Raw genomic sequence first — 20,803 nt, forward strand, 5'->3', positions numbered from 1 at the left:
ATTAAACTAAAGAGCTTCTGCACAGCAAAAGAAACTACCATCAGAGTGAACAGGCAACCTACAGAATGGGAGAAAATTTTTGCAATCTACTCATCTGACAAAGGGCTAATATCTAGAATCTACAAAGAACTCAAACAAATATACAAGAAAAAAACAAACAACCCCATCAAAAAGTGGGGAAAGGATATGAACAGACATTTCTCAAAAGAAGACATTCATACAGCCAACAGACACATGAAAAAATGCTCATCGTCACTTGCCATCAGAGAAATGCAAATCAAAACCACAATGAGATACCATCTCACACCAGTTAGAATGGCAATCATTAAAAAGTCAGGAAACAACAGGTGCTGGAGAGGATGTGGAGAAATAGGAACACTTTTACACTGTTGGTGGGATTGTAAACTAGTTCAACCATTATGGAAAACAGTATGGCGATTCCTCAAGGATCTAGAACTAGATGTACCATATGACCCAGCCATCCCACTACTGTTTATATACCCAAAGGATTATAAATCATGCGGCTATAAAGACACATGCACACGTATGTTTATTGCGGCACTATTCACAATAGCAAAGACTTGGAATCAACCCAAATGTCCATCTGTGACAGACTGGATTAAGAAAATGTGGCACATATACACCATGGAATACTATGCAGCCATAAAAAAGGATGAGTTTGCGTCCTTTGTAGGGACATGGATGCAGCTGGAAACCATCATTCTTAGCAAACTATCACAAGAACAGAAAACCAAACACTGCATGTTCTCACTCATAGGTGGGAACTGAACAATGAGATCACTTGGACTCCGGAAGGGGAACATCACACACCGGGGCCTATCATGGGGAGGGGGGAAGGGGGAGGGATTGCATTGGGAGTTATACCTGATATAAATGAGCAATTGATGGGTGCTGACGAGTTGATGGGTGCAGCACACCAACATGGCACAAGTATACATATGTAACAAACCTGCACGTTATGCACATGTACCCTAGAACTTAAAGTATAATAAAAACAAAAAAAGAAAAAAAAGAAAATGTGGCACATGTACACCATGGAATACTATGCAGCCATAAAAAAGAATGAGTTCATGTCCTTTGTAGGGACATGGATGAAGCTGGAAACCATCATTCTGAGCAAAGTATTGCAAGGACAGAAAACCAAACACTGCATGTTCTCACTCATAGGTGGGAACTGAACAATGAGAACACTTGGACACTGGGTGAGGAACATCAAAACACTGGGGCCTGTCGGGAGGTGGGGGGAGAGGGCAGGGATAGCATTAAGAGAAATACCTATTGTAAATGATGAGTTAATGGGTGCAGCACACCAACATGGCACATGTATACATGTGTAACAAACCTGCACGTTGTGCACATGTACCCTAGAACTTTAAGTACAATAAAAAAAAATGAACTTCTTAATGCCAAATCAAATGCCAAATACCAGAAGCAAATCTCAAATATCAAAATGATACTGTTTTAGTAGCTGAAAAGTTACCAACTCTAGCCAACATGTCCTGAGCTGGAAAGAGAATTTCACTATTGCACAGTTAGGGTAGATTTTGGCGGGAGGAAAAGACAATTTCATGTTTTTTGTCATGAGATTTCACTCAGAGTCTAGGAAACATTCGTTCTCTTTTGAGATGATTTATCCTATTATCGGCTGAGCATGCAGGGGGCATTCTTACTAACTCATTTCCAAATACTAAGGGCAATGATAGCTTCACTGTAGCCCCCAAATACAGACAATTAATTCTGCCGATGACAAGAGTAACTAGGAAAGACACCATCAAGTGAATGACGCTTGAGCTGAGTGTTGGTTAGTTGACTGGCTGAGACAGATCTCAAGATTTGAGCTTGGAAACAGTTTAAGAGGTTTGGCCCTGTACTAGGTCATCCTAGACCCAGATAGTATGAAGAAGGCCAAGATAATTACTAGACTATCCCAGGCTTCCCAAGCCCTCCTATGGCTTCCTCAGTCGAATTACAAGACCTCTAAGGTCATAGACTACTGAGTTCTATGATGTCATAAGTAACTGATTGCCCTAGTCACTTCATATATTCATTTAAGCCTCTCTCAATTATCAACCTAAATAAGAGACAGGCTCTCTAAAAGACGTTTATTTGGGAATGGAATATTCCAAATCGGAATATGCATGTCATAGTAAACTATGTGTATAGTCAGGGAGGTAAAGGAAGATAAAGATTTTTAAAAGAAAATAAGAAGAAGATTACATACTGGCTTTTAAAATGATTATCCTTAGCCACAAAGATCAATAACAAGAGTGATGCCAGTCTGAGGTTAGCCAGGCAGTTGCTGAGCAGCTGTCCTTGTAGAAGTATCTTTTCTGTAAGGTTGTGATGGCCCTCGTGTAAGGTTGTGGTTGTTATGGAGTCTTTTTCATTATCAAGCACACAAATGTGAAGACTCTTCTTTCATGGCCTTCCCCAGCTCTGTTTGTCAGAGTTTTCTTAACTTTCGTGACTCTATTTTGAATCTCATCAAAATGATATAGTTACACAAAATTATACTCCTAACACAACTTACCTTTGGCCATCCTGCTAAAACGAACTTTCTTCCCGATTCCCACACAAGTAATTGTGCTTTTTGGCACAGTTGGCACTTAAGAGTTTTGGTTGTCTTTTCCTCTTTTCTTACCTTATTTTTTATTATATTGCCTTTTAGACTGCAGTCTTAGATCAAACTCAAAAAAAAAAAAAAAAAAAAAGAGGAGAAAAAGTTGCCACAAGGGTAAAGCTGCCTTCCCAAAAGGCAGAAGCTGACAATAGAAGCAGCATGTCCAGTAACCGTCTTTGGTGAGATCACAGGGAAGTGGAACAAAAATTCAGACAAAGTCCTTGGTAGAAGTTTATTCTAGGCCTTACTTCCACATTAACTTAAAGACAAATGATTTCATTTCCAGTACATATTACTGTCTTGAATAGGAGAGTAAGTTAAAAAGAAAGAATTAAAAAAAAAAAAAAAAAAAGCAGATGCTTAAGCAAACCATTTCAATTTTACTTGGGCAAGTAAAAAATCCCTGTGAAGTCTCTTACCTTAAAATGATACTGATTCCAGCTAAGCTTCCGCTAAATAGTACTGCTTAGTATACAGCTGATCCCTGAAAAACACGAGTTTGAACTATGTGGGTCCAAGTATACAGGGATTTTCTTCCACCTCTGCCACCCCTGAGACAGCAACTCCACCACACTCCAACCTGGGTGACAGAGCTGTCTTTAAAAAGAAAAAAAAAACGTTAATAACCCCTCCTCTTCCTCTTCTTCCTCCTCTTCCTCAGCCTACTCAATGTGAAGACAAGGATAAAGACCATTATGATGACTTACATGTAATGAATAGCAAATATACTTTCTCTTCCTTATAACTTTCTTAATAACATTTCATCTTATTTTATTGTAAGACTACAATACATAATATATATATAACATACAAACTATGTGCTAATCGACTGTTTATGTCATCAGTAAGGGTTCCAGTCAACAGTAGGCTCTCAGTAGTTAAGTTTCTGGGAAGTCAAAAGTTATACGCAGATTTCCAGCTATGTAGAGGATGATACCTCTAACCCCTGAGTTGTTCAAGGCTCAACTGTAGTTCATAACACAGACTTCTCAGTCTATGTACTTGCTGCTTACCCTGCCTGGCAGAGTCTCCCCATAAGACATCCTGTGGTTCATCCCTCTGCTCAAATACTCCCTGGCCAGAGAGAGGCCTTCCCTGGCCATTCCATCTAAAAGAGCAACCCTAGCAAGGTCCCCCACCCGCAGCACCCCCATTCTCTTTTTTTTCCCCTACTTGATTTCTCTTCATAGCAGTTATCGTCTGAGTGATATCATTTTTATTATCATCATTGGTTTATTTGTTTACTCCCACCAGAACGTAACCTCCACAATAATTGTCTGGTTTTTTTCCTTGCAGTAGTGAACTGTCCCTAGCAGGCAGCAACCATCCTGTAAATTTGTTACACCAAGGCATGAGGATCCCTTGGGACCAGTAGTTTGAGCCTGCAGTGAGCTATGATTGTGCCCCTACACTCCAACCTGGGTGACAGAGCTGTCTTTAAAAAGAAAAAAAAAATTGCTAATAAAATAATGAATATATTTTCAAAGTTTTGCCAAATTCCTAAGCTTTTGGCCAGGCACGGTGACTCATGCCTGTAATCCCAGTACTTTGGGAGGCTGAGGTAGGCAGATCACTTGACACCAGGAATTCGAGACCAGCCTGGCCAACATGGTGAAACCACATCTCTACTAAAAAATGCAAAAATGAGTAGTGGCGTGTGCCTGTAGTCCCAGCTAGTCAGGAGGCATGAGAATCACCTGAATCCTGAAGGCAGAGGTTGCAATGAGCTGAGATCGCACCACAGCACTCCAGCCTGGGCAACAGAAAAAGTGAGATTCTGTCTCAAAAAAAAAAAAAAATCCTAAAGTTTTAAAATTATGCACTAAGACCATTTTTCTTCCCATGGATTACTTGATATGTGATAATATAACTATTTTGACTAAAAATCATGAAACTTAAGTCTCTCAGCTCTGCCATTAATTTCTTGTATAACCTGGTTAGATCATTTCTCAGTTTTACCTTGTGCAGTTGACATCCTATGTCTTACAGCCATGACTAAAACCCAACAGAAAAACAGATTACATATATAAAGATTTCCCTGTGCATGTCACTTTTAGTGACTTATGTATGGCATAAAACAAGGTTCAACTATAAGAGCGACTTTTCAAGAGGTTGATCTAAGATATACTCTATTAATATTCTCTGACCAAGGTCTAATCTGGAAGGTTCAGACTTTTAAACTGCTGACCTCAAAACACTTATTTTCAGAAACTTACAAAATACAAAGAAATTATATTAACCCATTTCCATGCTTAACCCATAGTGCTTTGCCCTTTATTCTACTTTCAAATTTGCTGCCATTCATTATCTCCATTTCTACAGTATCACAAATCTCATGGCATATAATGCTTTGTGAAAAGTGTTTATTTACATTCTTATATCACCAAAATCTAGACTTTTTTTCAGCTGTACTTGGAAAACTATTCCAAATAGATTACATTACCCAGTAGAGCTAAAAATGAGGGAAAAAATCAATATGGGATGTTCATGAATAACATCTGTTAATTAAATGAGACTACATGTAATGATTTGCAGTGATCAGGAAAACAGTGTTAAACATGCTAGCTGACGACTGCTATAAAGAATCTCTGAGCTGATAATTTTTGAGAATTCACCCTAGTTCATCTATGACTCTCCATTTAGTATTTAAGGAGAAAAGCCTCATTTTCCAGAATCGAATAAAGGGAATTAATCACACAAGTGTGTAGAATGGAACTCAGTCTGTATAAAAATCAAGACGAACGTACATTTTAACATTCTAACATCTCCAAGGAGTAGTTTCAAGTACTGTACCCAAGAAGTCCAGGTAATTAATTTGTCCATTGTCACACTGTTAAAAGTCAGGTGGGCTCCAAGGCGCAGTCCTAACCAGCATGCCTCCTCTATGGCAAAAGTCGAAGTGCAGACTTCGACTAGGAATTATTAGCTGTCTGGCCTTCCACGCTCCTAAATTCTTCCGACAGACCCCAAAGCCTCCCAGGCGTCCTCTCTGACCGCCCTGCTGCCCACCCCAAGTTTCCGGGATGCTCTGGGCTCCGACTTCCTGGGGCCAAAACCTGCGCAGGCTCCTTTCCTCCGCACTGGTTGCAGGTTATCTCCGAGGGCTGCTCGAAGTCTCGCGAGGGCGGATCCGTTGCCTGCTGACGAGAGTTGGGGGGGTGGCTGGGGCTGCGGATCTCCAGTAGTAGCGTAGCCTCAAGCGGCTGGACCGTGGGTTCTCCGCTAGATCCCGAGATATTGTAGACGACTGGCCTGACCAGAGGACTCGGCCAGGATCTAGGTGCCGGCCCCAACGGGACGGTGAGGTAGGCAGAATGAAGGCGGGGCGCCCCCTGCGGTAAGCGAGCGCGCCCCGGAAAATGAGCGCCTCCCCACACCCTGGTGGCCAAGAGTGAGTGCGGGAAGGAACTCGGCAGCCTAGAGTTGTGGCCTCATCCTGCCTCCCGCCAAAAACGCCTTGGTACTGTCGGGACGCGGCTGAGCATGGACGCGCCCGCACCTGCCCCTCCTCCGCAGTGGTGGAAGACACCCGCGGAGCGCCGGTGAATAAGGGCCTTCTGAGGCCAGAGCTGTATCCGCAGCAGGTCAGCACTTCGTGTGCCCCGTGTGCACCTGTAAGGAATGGAATTTACGCCAGTCGGGTTTTCCAAATGTGGAGTTGTGATGTCCAGGCAAAAACTTCAGTTTCTTAGGACTGAAAGTGTCATCTATGAGACAGTCGGCTCCGTGGCATTGGCAGTCATTTGCCATAGAGCTTGGACTTAACTTATATGTAGTCCACGCTGCAAAACACGGTTTCTGTAGAGAGGGGCGTAAAGCAATAGATTTGCAATTGTCGAGTCCTTTGGTCTCTCAAGAACGATGGGAACTTGACAAGAAATTTCGATTATTCCCTGGTCTTCATATTAACCACATGGGAAGATACTTATATAGAATGGTAGTGGTCATTACCAATACAACTTTCTGGTAGCTATTTAGATTTCTAAGAATAAGAATAATATAAATGAATATTAGAACAGACAGTATCTACAGAATGATAATCATAATGTAAAGTCTTGTCACTTGAACTTTTGATCAAGTGAAAATCAAGGAGAAAACTTAAAATTATATTGCTACATTTCACAAAGTGACTGTAATTTTTTAAATTCATTATCTTTTAATGCCTCAGGATCATTCTGAACTTGCTGTGTAGTATTGAATTGTAAATATAATAAAATGTGAATGATTTGGCTGTATACTCTGGAAATTCCTTTTAATTAAATTATTTACTTGACTTGTCTTTTATTGTGGTTGTTGTCCCTTATAGTCGTGGAAAATTCCTTTAAATCTTTGAAATTGAAGGTGTTATTAGTTGTACTCTAATTAGTTTTTAGAGAAGACTGTTGTGACTGTTAAATACAATTGAATATATTTTTGAGTACTCATTTAATGTAGTAAACACAGCTTGAAAAGAAAAGCTGTCAAATAATTTCCTTAGAAACTGTTTTACAGCCCACCCGTATATTACAAGAAATCTCAAGTCAAACACTGGAAGAGATGTCAGAAGATTCAGAAAAGGAAGACTATTCAGACAGAACAATCAGTGATGAAGATGAATCGGTATGTTTTCCTCAACTTTGTTTTACTTGGAGATAAAATTTGTATTATATAAATCCCCAATTAAAGTATTATAAAGTCAGTTGGATATAAAAATCAATTGGATGTTTAAATTATTGTCATTGAAGTTGGGAAATAATTTGGCTGAAAAAGCTAAGCTATCACTGGGAACACTATGCCCTGTCTAGAGAGAGAAACTGTATTTGTATTTTTCTGAGAAAATATTTTAGCTAAGATTCTTCTAGGTTTTATTAAAATTTGTGTATGAAATTATTAGTAGGGTTTTTAGGATTGGTGTCCACTTATTATATGTGCTGATTGGATTGTGTTACATCATAGTATGAATCATAGTAGAACCATGTGTTCTAACCTTGTTATGTATCACCATAACAGTTTATTGTGGCTCTGATGTCATAAAAGAAGGGACATGGAAGAAGAAAAAGGGGGGAAAATGTAGTACTTAAAATTCTTTAGTCTGTTTCTACTACATATTCTGAGATATTTCCTTCAAATTTTATTAAAGTGTAAAATATGTATGTAAACTAATGTCCCGAAATAAGCTCTTAAAGCTTACTTTAACCACTTAAAGGATTTACGACTTTCTGTGTTTTTCTTTTTGTTATTTATTTATTTTTTTCCTTGAGCCAGAGTTTTGCTCTTGTTGCTCAAGCTGGAGTACAATGGTGCAATCTCGGCTCACTGCAACCTCTGCCTCCTGGGTTCAAGGGATTCTCCTGCCTCAGCCTCCCGAGTAGCTGGGATTACAGGCATGCACCACCACGCCCAGCTAATTTTTTGTGTTTTTAGTAAAAACAGGGTTTCACCATGTTAGCCAGGCTGGTCTCAAACTTCTGACCTCGGGTGATCCACCCGCCTTGGCCTCCCAAAGTGCTGGGATTACAGGCATGAGCCGCCACGCCCGGTCAATTTTATTTTTAATTTAAATTGTTTTCCCAGGTTTACCAAGAATCTTTAAACTTTATTCCTTCCATAAAGTCATTATTATGACGATACCCAGTGGAAAAGGAGGAATGAAGGATGCAAACTTTAAGGTTTCAGGATATTTGAAGTGTTGGGTGCATTGAGACCAGTAGCGGATAATAATCCTTTAATTTTCTCGTTTATTAAAGGTTAAAGACATATACTCAATCCCAAGTATTAAAATAGATGTAAAACAATCTGGATTTGAAAACTGTTGGTTTTTTAAAGAGAAATATTTTTAAATTCTTATTTTAGGATGAGGATATGTTCATGAAATTTGTAAGTGAAGATTTTCATCGGTGTGCACTTTTAACAGGTTTGAACCTATTCATATAGTTTTTGTTTAGTATAAAACCTTGAGTGGATAAAAAAGAAGATGAGGAAACTAAAAAGTCAGATTGAATAATATAGGGAATGATTATTCTAGTAGATTGTGAAAGAGAAATGTATCCACTTGCAGAATTCAAACTTTTCAGGTTTGTTTTACGTAAACCTATTTTATATTAGAATATAATAAATGAAAGTGGTGATTATCTTATATTTAACATAAGGATTTACCTTGTCATTTCTTTAATTGTATTGAGTGTATGACTCCAGTTATAAAGGACAGATTATGTTAGAAGTATATCTTCATTTAAACAAAGTATATTGTCTAAAGAGTCTCCTTAATAAAGTCATTCATTTGCAACTGAACATGTGTGTGGGCATCTTGATGTATACTTAATTTTTAAAGATTTATACTTAGAGTTGTACTTTCAAATGCTAAAATATCTTTACTCAGTATTTACATATGTATCACAAGTACTCTGAAATTGAAGTTAAGGCCTTTATCTTTTTTTTCTTTTTTCTTTTACCACCATCCTAAAATAAATCTTCCTGTTTGAAATAACCACCATTCTCAATTTGGTGTGTATCATTCTAGAACTTCTTATTTGCATTACACATATCTATACCCATAGGCATAGAAATTTTATAGTATTGTTTTGTGGACTTTTCCCTGCTACCCTTTTCTGTTTCTTAAATTTTGCCAACCTATTAGAAGACAGGGGATAACTCACTCCTTTAACTAGCATTTCTGGGATTGCTAGAGAAATTGAGAATTACTTCTACAGGCTTATTATCTACTCATATTCTTAGTTGGTATGAATTGCTCATTTATAGTAATCCCTTTATGTTGCTTCCTTTGTTTAGAACATTACCAAAAGCAAAATGTAAAACATTTAATCACCCCTAAGTGTTCCTGTGTCTGCAGTAGATCCTCTCCTTCCAGGCTTCACCCCTGGCTCCAGACAACCAATTATTTGCATTCCCCACCCCCCATATTTGACTTTTCTAGAATTTCACAAAACAGAATCATACATTTTGTGTTTTCTGTCATTTAGCATAATACTCTTGAGATTTATCCATGTTGTTGCATATATCAGTAGTTCCTTTTTATTGTTGAGAAGTATTCCATTATGTGAATAGACCACAATTTCTCCATTTAGCCATCCATTCATGCACAAATTGTTTCCAGTTTGGGGCTGTAATGAATAAAGGTCCTGTGAATATTTTTGTACAAGTCCTTATGTGAACATGTTTTTATTTCTCATGGGTAAATCCCTAGGAATAGTATTGCTGGGTTATATGCTAAATATATACTGTATGAGAAACTGCAAATCTGTTTTCGAAAGTGGCTGTATCCCTTTGCATTCCCAGCATGTGTTATTTCTTCGCTAAGAATTCTTACGTTTTAATTTATTTAGTACAAGTGTGTTTTTCCCTTACCTCATGGAGCAAAATTGTAATGACTCCTTTAAACTTCTTGTCCGATCGTTTTAACATCTGGGTTATCTTGTTGTTAACATTTGTTGATTGCCTTTTGCCCTGAGAACTGGTCCTATTCCTGATTTTCTGTTGTTCATGCGATGTTGTGTAGATTATGGGTCAATGTATTTCTTCAATCCAGTTAGGTTTAAACAGTAAGTTCTGGCACCCCTTCTGTGGATAACAATTCAGATCTCATTTCTCATCTCTAAGCCTTTGCTATGCTTATTTGTTTTTTTCCCATGCCAGTGTAGTTCAGGGGTTTTGAGACTTGTATAGATGATTCAAAGTCCTGTTTAGTTCTCTTAAGTTTTCCTTGTATTGGTTTGGGACTATCTTGCACATGTGTAATTCAGGGATTGAGCAGAGACATTTGTGTGTGGGTTGGGGGGGTGGTTAAAGTTTCAGTTAAGTTTTCATAGTCTCTGAGAGTGTGTCTGCTTTCATAGCTCAGGCATTAGCCCAATCCTGTGGGCTCATATATAGGATTAGGAGATACCTTTCTCTGGTTCCTTTCTTCCCTTCAGGTTCCCTCCACACTATAAGGACCCCTTTTCCTGGTTCTTCTGTTTTCTGATTTGGAGAAGGATTTTTTTTTATTTTATTGTGTGTGTACATATGTCATTTCTTAGTCATTCAGAATTTCTCAACCTCTACACTACTGACAACCCCACCACATTCTCCCATGACATCCTGTATATGCCTGCGTGATTGCCCTTGCCATATCATATCACCTAACCCTTCCTTCCTTCTCTCTGTACTGAGAACGCCTTGATCTCAGAGGCTGTCTTATCAATGTTTGTATCTCTTCCAAGCACTGGTTCTGGCACATAGTAGGTAATCACTAAATAGGATATTATCATTGTTAGGGTGGTGTGACTAAATTATTCTGCTCAAGAGAAAAAGAAAAGACTACTCTAAAGCATTTTGGAATCAAACATTTATAATAAAAATAACCCCAAACTTTAGTAAATGGAAAAAAAGGACTCAGTTTCTATTTGAGATTTAGCCATTTGCACCACCGCACCGCACTGCTCTGTACAGCACCCTAGAGCAAACACTCATTCAGCACACTAGAGCAAACAAGGGGCTGGATTCACCTTCCTGTGGGAGTGCTTCTCTAACTTGTAACTCTACAGTCTGCTCTTGTTTACTTTTCAAATTCCTTGGATAGTTATGTTTTTGTATTTTATCTAGAATTTAGTTGTAATTAGTGAGAGAGAAGGCCTGTGTAAGACTTATGTTGCCACAGCAGGACTAGAACCCTTGTTCATTAACTTTTGATTGAATGACAAACTTGCGAATTTTACATGTGGTTGCTGGATTTTGTTGTATTCAGTTAAAGAATGTTGAACTTTGTCCTGATAAGCAGTTGTTTTGCTTGTGGATCAGTTTCATTACTTTGAGGCTTGCCTTTCAGCTTTGTTAGAGTGTGTCCAGCCAGAACAGTCTTTACTCCAGGGCTGAGTTCATTATTTAGGTGTCAGCTCACATGTTACATCTTCAGAGAAATCTTGCCTGACCACCCTATCTAAAATAGCATTCTCACTCCCACTTTCCTGTTTCTAATCTTCATCTATATTTCTGTGTTTTATTTTTGTAGCATTTGTCATCACTGAAATTATCTTGTTTTCCTACTTATATATGCCCTACTACAGTTTAAGCTCATGATGGCAGGGACACTGTTTTTTTCACTCTGTATGGCAATTGTCTGTTTATAGTTTTTAGCATATAGTAGATGCATTATAAGTATCTGTTGGATGAATGAGTCTATAGAACAATCCTGATAAGTAGCTAGGGCAGGTGATATTATTAGTTATTGACCTGTAGTAAGATTTATGTTCAAAGAGGCTGCCTTGCCCAAACAAAGTCATACCAAAAAAAGTGATAAGAGGGAAGGAATCCAGTTATCTGAGCTCTAGTCCAGTTGCTGTATCAGCTGTAGTACAAAAATAACCAAGAACTACGTCTCGGCAAAAAACCACATTTCAGAGGTGAAAGAGCACGAGGAGTCAGTAAGACAAATGGAAAACCAAATATGTGGAAGGGAGGGGGAAATCCAGGAAATGTGTCGTAAGAGAAATACGCTTAAGGAGGGGTGATCATCAACGTCAGACTGATGCCGTACAGTATCACACCAATATACCAGACCACTGCACGGCCTTCTTGGTGTGGCCCCATACTAGTCTATATGAATTGTGTTGCTGGCATAGTATCACACAGTAGCTCTAGAAGGAAAACTGAGAAAAAGTTGTGACTGAGTTCACCAGCAAACCTTGAGAATACAGTTCCAGTAAGTAGTGAGGAATTATAGTTCATCACTGTATTTAACTCATTAGACATTTAGATGATTTGCTAGAAGAGCTACAAGAAACAAATGTTTTTAAAGTAGTAGTGAGCTTTTAGAATAAATTAATAGTATTATAAAGGTCAACTATTTTTTGGCTATTGTGAAGCTCCATCATCACAAAATTTCATTAGTACTTTTATAAAAAGTGCCATGAATTATAAAACATTTGTAATGATACCCACACATTGAATAGTGTTGAAAGGAAAAAAGAAACTATATAAAAATTACAGGAGTTGGTATTTTTCTTCTTCCCATTCATGATTGTGTTTCAATCTTTTTCTCAGCTAACTCTTTTGGTGATCCCTTCTTCCCCCGGACTACACAGATACTATTAGAATATCAGCTAGGGAGATGGGTGCCACGTCTTCGTGAACCACGGGATTTATATGGCGTCTCTTCTTCTGGTCCACTGAGCCCAACACGGTGGCCATACCATTGTGAAGTCATCGATGAAAAAGTCCAACATATTGGTATGTTTTTAGCAGTTTGAGCGATTCAGACATTAGCAAACTTACTTTGCCAACCTTGATTTTAATGAGGAGACTCACAATGTTAGAAAACAGTACATTCCAACAGAAATATAACGTGAGCCACATACATAATTTTAAATTTGCTTGTAGCTACATTTAAAACGGCAAAAAGAAAATGAAATTAACTTTAAAAATGTATTTTATTTAACCCAAATATATCCAAAATATTTCACATTCTTTTTGTACAAAGTCTTCAGAATCTGGTGTGCATTTATCTTTACAGACATCTGAATTGAGATCAGCCACATTTCAAGTGTTCAGTAGCCACATGGGCTTAAATGGAGGCGCTTACAGCATTTGCTTGGCTCCTGAAGCTTTAGCAATTCTAAACAATAGCAAAGGGCATGACAGTGTCCCAGGCACAAACTCATACACAGAGTGAAGGCATAGATGGAGGCTATGCCGGAATGGCTGTGAGCTGTAGTCCTGCTCTTTGTGGCTCCCTGTCTCTTTCTCATTTCCTCCTTGTATGTATGTCTTCTTCTTAGTGTATCTTTATCTTCGTTTACCTCTTTCTGCCTTTTTCATTTTTTCCATTTCTTTTCCTGTTTCATTTTCTCTTTCTGCTTCTTTGTCTTTTACCCACTTTCTGCTTTTTCCTTTAATGGATGTTTATGAAACTGAAAAGTGTATATTTTAGTATATATAGATTTTTAATGTTTCTGTATGTGTGCATTCCCAAATTCAGTTTTTGCTTTCCTAGGTAAAGCTTATAGCCTCATCTCTCCAATCTATGCACAGATATGACAGAAACATCCCATTGTTCACCATCTTTTCACTGCCACAACTCTCCACCTTTTGTTGATTGAGACATTTATTGCCAGGTAGAGATCTTAAAGACATTCATTGGTGAATAAAAAACAATTACACATACACACTTTTTATAACTATACTTATTACAGTGCCTACTAGGAGTTCTTAAAAACTAAATTTTCTTCATATATCATCTGGCATATAGATAGATAGATATGGGGAGAAAGAAGAGGGGTGGAGAGAGAGAAAGAACACTGATTTTTGTTCATAGAGGATGAAGTTAATTTTCTTCAAGAATTCCAAAGTTATAGGGTTAAAAACATATTAAATAATTCATGCTTAATAGTACTAAACAGAATCACTTATTTGCACCTATCTCTTCAAAGCTGAGTATATATTTATCTTCTGTAGTATAGGACATCTCTCTCCCTTTTTCTCCTTTCAGTCCTTCTACCATCATCCCCACCTCGCCTCTGTTACCACCCCCTCCAACCTCTTTTTTGCTACAGCACCAGGGCAGGAAATAAAAAAGTCAAGCAGAGAAAACACTGCCATGCTACTGAATTTGAACCTTCCCCCAAGCCTTTCTTTTTGTACTTTGGTTCTTTTTCCCAGCCTCCTCATGACATATCTGTGGCAGAGGGAATGGATAAGGAGCAATAAAGGAAAATCCCTATGCACCTACTGTGACTTCTGCCTGATTTCTCTCCGGTAGCCGTGATGAGAGAATGAGAGCAGAAGAGACCCAAAAGGAAGAGGAAAGCAAGATCCCATCGGGCCACTGCTTCTCAATGTCGCTTCCAGTCCCATGTGCTCATTCCACTCAACTCTGTTCCACCTCATCTAACTAGAAAACCCTTCTGTTGCATCCTTGCCACACCTTTCTGTTCCTTAAATTTCCTAGCCCTCACTTTCAGCCATCATTTTTGCCCTCAGTCGCAGGAGTCACCATTAGCAGCTCAGAGTTGGGAGAGGTTCTATTTCCTTTGGTTGCTTGGTAATCCCCCACTGTTACTGCTGAGGTTCTTTCAGATGAGGGCAGCTGTGTTTCTGACCTCTTCTATTGAAATTTTAAATATAGTTTCTAACCAAAATATTGTTATAAGAGTGGCTAGAGTTTGTGGTGCCATCTTTCAGATATCTTATATAATAAATAGGCTTTGGGCTCTGTGAACCCAGCCTCCACCCTGGTGAAGGTGCAGTCACCACACAGTACAGATGCAGATGCAGCCTCTCTCAGCATACATTTCCTAAGATCCCCAGAGTCATGTCACACAGCGACTAGTGACATTGTGCAAGGTAGAGTCATGCTGGATAAAAGCTTTATTTTGGGCTATCCCACTGCTCATTTATTTTCAGTCTGTGTCCCTGAAATTTTTGCAAGCTCCACTGGTCCTCAAGCCAACTGGAACATCCAATAAAATACATCCTTGTGTAGGAAGACTCATAATCTTCACCCACGTTTGTCCGTGATGGCTTTTTCCACTTTGCTTGCTAGCATTTCAGAAAGTTTACTTCCCACAGTCTTACATATTGCCCTAGACCTTGCTTTTGTCACTTGACTATTGCAAAGATTTTACAAATTTGGATATTTGAAAGGACTTACAAGACTTCACAGAGCATTCTTCTGTGTGGCTTTTATTTAAAGGCAAAGGATAGGTGCAGCAAGAGAAAGATACTATGGCAAGCATTGGGGCTCAGGTGCAAGCTTTCCAGGGGCCTTATTCACACAGACTGCCTGTCTTCAGATTGAAACACCAAGATCTATGTGATGCAACTTAGCTTTAGAAAATCTCAAGGCAAAAGTTCCCATCTGGGTTTTTAGGCCCTTGTAGTCATGACATCAAGCCAGGCTGTCTTCCCGATTCTGCCAAATGAAAACCATCAGTAAACAAACTGACCACGCGGGGTTTTCAGGGGGAGTTTCAGACAGTAAACAGCACATCATACTGTTCTTATCTTGGCCAAGAGTCAAAGCTGGACAGCCAGAATTTCCCAGAGGTAAAAATAGAGCTTTTCCAGTCCAGCTATAAATTAACTCTGTCTTACACAGCCATATATCTTGAAAGTATTTCCATATCAGTTTATATATATTAATCTCCTTTTTTATAAACTGGTACATCAGATTTCATTAAATGGATGAATCAGAATTTCTTTAACTGGTACCTTATTAATGAATTTAAGGGGTTTCCAGTCATTGGCTCTGACAAACAGAACTGCATAAATCTCCTTTTATGTGTGGCCTAATGCATATATACACATATATTTTAGGGGTACTTTGCTAGAATTTCTGGTATAAGGATACTGTCAAATTTTCCTCCAAAAAGAGTTGCATCAATTTATAGTCATAAAAGCAAATAGTTTATGAGTATGGTCAGGGGTCCTCAAGATGACTCATATTCAATGATTTGCTTCAAGGACTCACAGAACTCAAAAGAAGACATTATACTCATGGTTATGGTTTATTACACTGAAAGGATACAGATTAAAATCAGCAAAGGTAATAATGGCATATAGCAGCAGTCCCCAACCTTTTTGGCACCAGGGACCAGTTTCGGGGAAGACAATTTTTTCACAGATGTTGGGGGATGGTTTTGGGATGAAATTGTTCCACCTCAGAGCATCAAGCATTAGTTAGATTCTCATGAGGAGCACACAACTTAGATCCCTTGCATGCACAGTTTATGATAGGGCTTGTGCTCCCATGAGAATCTAATGTTGCTGCTGAACTGATAGGACCAGTGCTGGTCCATGGCCTCAGGGTTGGGGACCCTTGCTATGCAGCAGAATCCAGGTGAGACCAAGCACAAGCTTTCAGTTGTTCTCTCCCTGTGGAGTCTTAGGAATAGCACTTAATTCTCCCAGTCATAATGTGAGATAATATCAAGTGCTGCTAATCAGGGATGCTCATCTAGCTTTGATGTCACTGGTTTCTATTGCAGGTTGGTTATATTTACATTCAGTGCCCACATGGCTGACCTTAGTTACTTAGTCTCTGGCCTTTCCAGGGGTCGAAATTGACACCGTGTGTCCAAGCCCTCTACCACCACCACTACAATAAATCAGTTGTTAGCATAAACTATCTGACATAGCCCAAGGTCCCAGGTAGACAAAGATACTCTTATGAGGCAAGGTATTCCAAGGCATCAGAGGTTATCTCCCAAGAGTTTAGCAAGGTCCAAACCTTTACAATGTGCAGGGTTTGGACAACCAAGACCTGCTGAGTTAATCATTTATGCACAGGCTACTCACTGTCCCTTGGCCTAGGCTCTCTTAACAGAGAGCCTAGTTTGTATAATATGATTATCTCCTATTTTAATATTCTACTATTTATACCTTTTGACAAACTTGTGCATAATTACTCAGCATAGAAATTAACTCATAATTAAGTAGATCCAGTTCTTAGCCCATTTTTCATTGATATTACATACCAAGGAGGCTGTGATTCAATTTTCCAATACATTTGATCATCATCATTTGACTTACTTACATAAGGGAGAGGAATCATTCCAGCAGTACCAATGTTAGACTGTATCCACAGTATTGTAGTAGATGTAACCTGAAAAATAAGAGATAATGGCCCGTTACTTCTGTCATTAACAATTAATTGGTCCAGTTCATCATTATATCATATGACCAGAATGTCTCCCAGAGCAATGCCACTCAAGTTTGCAGGCTTCCATTCAACCTTTTCAGCTTCTAAGAGCAAGGTTGGTCTTAGAAAACTGACTTCACCTTTTTGGGCATCTAGTATAATTAAGGTAAGAGACTACAGTCTCTTGCTCCGAGCCTCTCTCAAAGCACCAGTGTAATACTAGATTTTCCTCATTACCTAATTCATTTATTTATTCCTGTGCCTTGGCTATTTCTCCTATTTTTCACCTGTCATAATTTTTTACCCAAACATTTTCACCTTTGGAAGAGTTGTTAGGCTTATCCACTGTGCTGGTCTAGATTGCCAGCAGTAATACCAGTCTAGCTCGTGCCTCCTTTCAGCTCATTCCATTTTATTTAGAGTAAGGATATATAAGGAAGGGGTATAGCTCAGGGTTAGAGCATTGGACTGCAGACCAAAAGAGTAAGGATATATAGGTATAGAACTAGTGGGCTATCTTGACCACCAAGAAATACAGCTCCATTCACTGTCAATCCGAATTTTGCCAGATGGGGTGAAGATACAATCCACCCCATTAGGCCCATAGCAATTCCGACATAAAGGTTGAAAGGTAGGTTTCTTGCTTAGGAATGATTCCTGTTTCTAGCACCTGCAGTCTCCAACCACTGCCCCAGGCTGGAAAAAAAGAAAAGTTGAGGTGACCTGAGAAATTTATTGTTTGTACCAGTGTCTCCTCCATCCCTTCTTCTCCAGATCCACCATAAAAGTAAAAGAATTTGTCATGTGGGGACCCGCTCTTGTCCCCCTCATGTTGAATGTGCATACACACTCATGAAGGTATATATGTCAGCCCTTCCTGCCTTTATCACCCCCCATTTTAGATAAAAAAAAAAAAAGTTTCAATTACCTTTTCCAGTTCTCTAGTAAACCACTATTCCATTTTGATGTGATATCTTTTTGCCCGTCATTAGACACTATGGGCTGTAAAGTGTGTTTCTCGGTCTGAAGAAATATAAGTTGATGGTCCAAATTGCCACAGTATCTTCTGTTTCAGTCCTTCTATAGTATTTTAACCATTTGTATCCATCTGTCTCTGGGGGTGCAAAGCCTAATCCAGAGTAAATGTCTAGTCCTATCAGGATCCTTTTGTAGTCTGGGGGCTACCACAGCATTCTGATACGGTTACTTGTCAGTTGTGTGTGCCACCTTCTCCCCAAGACTAGACTAGATGTGGGCTTCCAGTTGTACTCTCTCCATGGAGTCACTCCATGGGAGTGAGATAACACCCATGAAGTACTGCTAATCAGGGAAGCTCATTCAGCGTTGTTGTCCAGAGTTTCTATTAGGGACCAGTTATTTCTGCACGGAAGGCCCATGTGGCTGGCCTTAGTTATTCAGTCCCCAACCTCTCCATCCAAAATTCACATAATGTGGCCCGGAGCCCCCCACCACAACTCACATTATTAGCCTAAACTATCTGATGTAGCCCAAGACCCCAAGTAGACAAAGAAACTCTGAACAGGCAGAATATTTCAGGGTGTTAGAGGTTATCTCCCAGGAGTTGGACAAGGTCCAAATCTTTCTTTGGAGGTACAGGGTTTGGACAGCCTAGGCCATCTGTGTTAATCCTGTACTGCACAATGAGATTACCTATTTTCCCATACTCTCATCAATACTGTTAATCACCCATTCTGGTTTTTGACAATCTGATATTGTTTACTTGATATGTGTTGTTTTCATGTATTCTTTATGGATGAGATTGAACGTTTTATCTACTGACTGTACATAAGCTACCTGATAAAATCCTTTGCCCATTTTGCTATTGATTGGACATTTTTTCTTCTTGATCTGTACGTGCTTTCTGTCTATGCAAAAGATTTGATTACTGTGTCTTATATGTTGCATGCTATTTTTCTCAGTTTTTCATTTGCCGTTTGTCTTTGTCATGCATAAATTTGTAATTTTTATGTAGTTACTTTGTCTATCATTTTTAAATGATTTCTGGGGTTTTGAAATTTTCACACTTCTTTCTTAGTAGTGTCCAAATGTATTTTTTGTGATTAAATTTTTGATCCATCAGGAATCCATTTTGATATAAGAAGTAAACTTCCAATCCAGTCGTATTATTAAATACCTGCTGAGTTGTTCCAACAAAATTTATTAAATGAATTATTTTTTTCTACTCAATTACAATGCCACATTTATGATATACTAAACTCTTAGGTCCAATTTTGAATTCTGTTCCATTAATCTGTCTTTTGATATGCCAGCATGAAACTCTATAACTATAGCTTTTAAACTATAATTCTGTTATGTGGTAAACTTAGTTCCTTACTATTTTACTTTGTTCAAGATTTTTCTGGCTACTTTTGCCTTATTATGTCTCTATATGGAATCTAAAATAAGCTTTCCTAGTTGTCCTAAAATAAATAAACTGGTAACTATTGTGATCACATTAAATTTATAGATTAACTTAAGGAAGAGTAACATACTTTTAAAATTGCACCTTCCTGTCCAATAATAAGATTTGTCCACCATTTATCCTAGTTTTCCTTGATCTCCCTAATTGTAGTTTTAATTTTTTTTCTGTACCGTTTCTAAGTTTATTGTTAGGTATTTTATTTTGTTGCTAAAACTAAATATTTTTGTTGTGAGAATAGCAATTTCAAGTAGAATATTTATTATATTTTCTAACTTGTTTACATACAGAAAAGTTATTTTTGTGTGTATTAATTTTGAAAATTTCTATACTTTGTTTCTAATATTTAAATTACTATATATGTTCCAATTATACAGTTATATTATCCTGTATTAATGTAATTATATCTACTAATGTACAGTTTTTATACCTTATATTTCTTTTTTGTACTAAATGCATTTACTGGTACTGTCAAAAAATATTTAATAATGTTGCCTTTGTCTTATTCTTCATTTTAATGGGACTAGTTTTACTGTTTTCTCATTAAGCAAATTATTGGCTTCTGGTTTAAAATAAATTTTTTTGATTCTGCTAAGGAGTTACCAATTTATTCTTATATTATTAAGAAAACTTTACCAGAAAGTATTACTAAACTTTATTAAATGCCTTTTTAACATCTATGGGGTAGAGGGATTATGATATTCTTCTCATTTGACCTATTATTTTGGTGAGTGATATTAGTTTCTTTAATATTGAACCAGTTGTATAGTATTTAAATAAAGTGCAGTTAGTCATTGTGAATAATTTTTAGTGGGTTGCTGAATCCTGTTTTCTCATTTTATGCAGGATTTTTGCTTTAATATTCAGAAATAAGATAGATTTTTAAAAATTTTCTAGCTTGTGTACATTTTTCAGGTTTTGGTATGAATGTTTTTTAGAATTCTTTGCTTTAGAACAGTTTCAACAATGTTTTAATTAATGTTCTTTTTAATTTTGAGAGAAGTCTTCTAAAACTGTGCCTATTTTGTTACTGTTTTAGAGAGACAGAGTATATTGTTATAATAAAACTTCTCAGTTTCTTCTTTGTTAGGTCTGTAAGTTTCCTACATAT

At 38.0% G+C, this 20,803-nt stretch overlaps 1 protein-coding gene and 1 long non-coding RNA gene across 9 annotated transcripts in view; one reads left to right on the forward strand and one right to left on the reverse strand.

Annotated features, from left to right (window-relative positions):
- Positions 1-5,780, reverse strand: part of LOC111524781 — a 17,976-nt gene extending 12,196 nt beyond the window's left edge. Inside the window, exons 1-2 of the long non-coding RNA XR_002725868.3 lie at positions 5,389-5,780; positions 3,061-3,125 (exon numbers count right to left, since the gene is read on the reverse strand). This is a non-coding gene — a long non-coding RNA (uncharacterized LOC111524781). The remainder of the gene's footprint in view (positions 1-3,060; positions 3,126-5,388) is intronic.
- Positions 5,776-20,803, forward strand: part of AGBL3 (ATP/GTP binding protein like 3) — a 121,710-nt gene continuing 106,682 nt past the window's right edge. For 2 of the 8 annotated variants that reach the window (XM_023190074.3, XM_031936074.1), the window contains exons 1-2: positions 5,776-5,946; positions 7,133-7,240. Coding sequence is in view for 3 of the 8 variants with exons in the window: in XM_031936075.1 (XP_031791935.1) it covers positions 7,178-7,240; positions 8,474-8,534; positions 12,659-12,844; positions 14,273-14,283 (321 nt within the window). In the remaining 5 variants the exon portion in view is untranslated. Of the gene's footprint in view, positions 5,947-6,913; positions 7,241-8,473; positions 8,535-12,658; positions 12,845-14,272; positions 16,230-20,803 lie in introns of those variants that run through there. The other 6 variants (XM_023190073.3, XM_031936075.1, XM_023190076.3 and 3 more) reach the window with 6 other exon arrangements.

The sequence above is a fragment of the Piliocolobus tephrosceles genome, chromosome 8 (genome assembly GCF_002776525.5).
Source record: "Piliocolobus tephrosceles isolate RC106 chromosome 8, ASM277652v3, whole genome shotgun sequence".
In the NCBI taxonomy this organism is placed as follows: Eukaryota; Metazoa; Chordata; class Mammalia; order Primates; family Cercopithecidae; genus Piliocolobus; species Piliocolobus tephrosceles.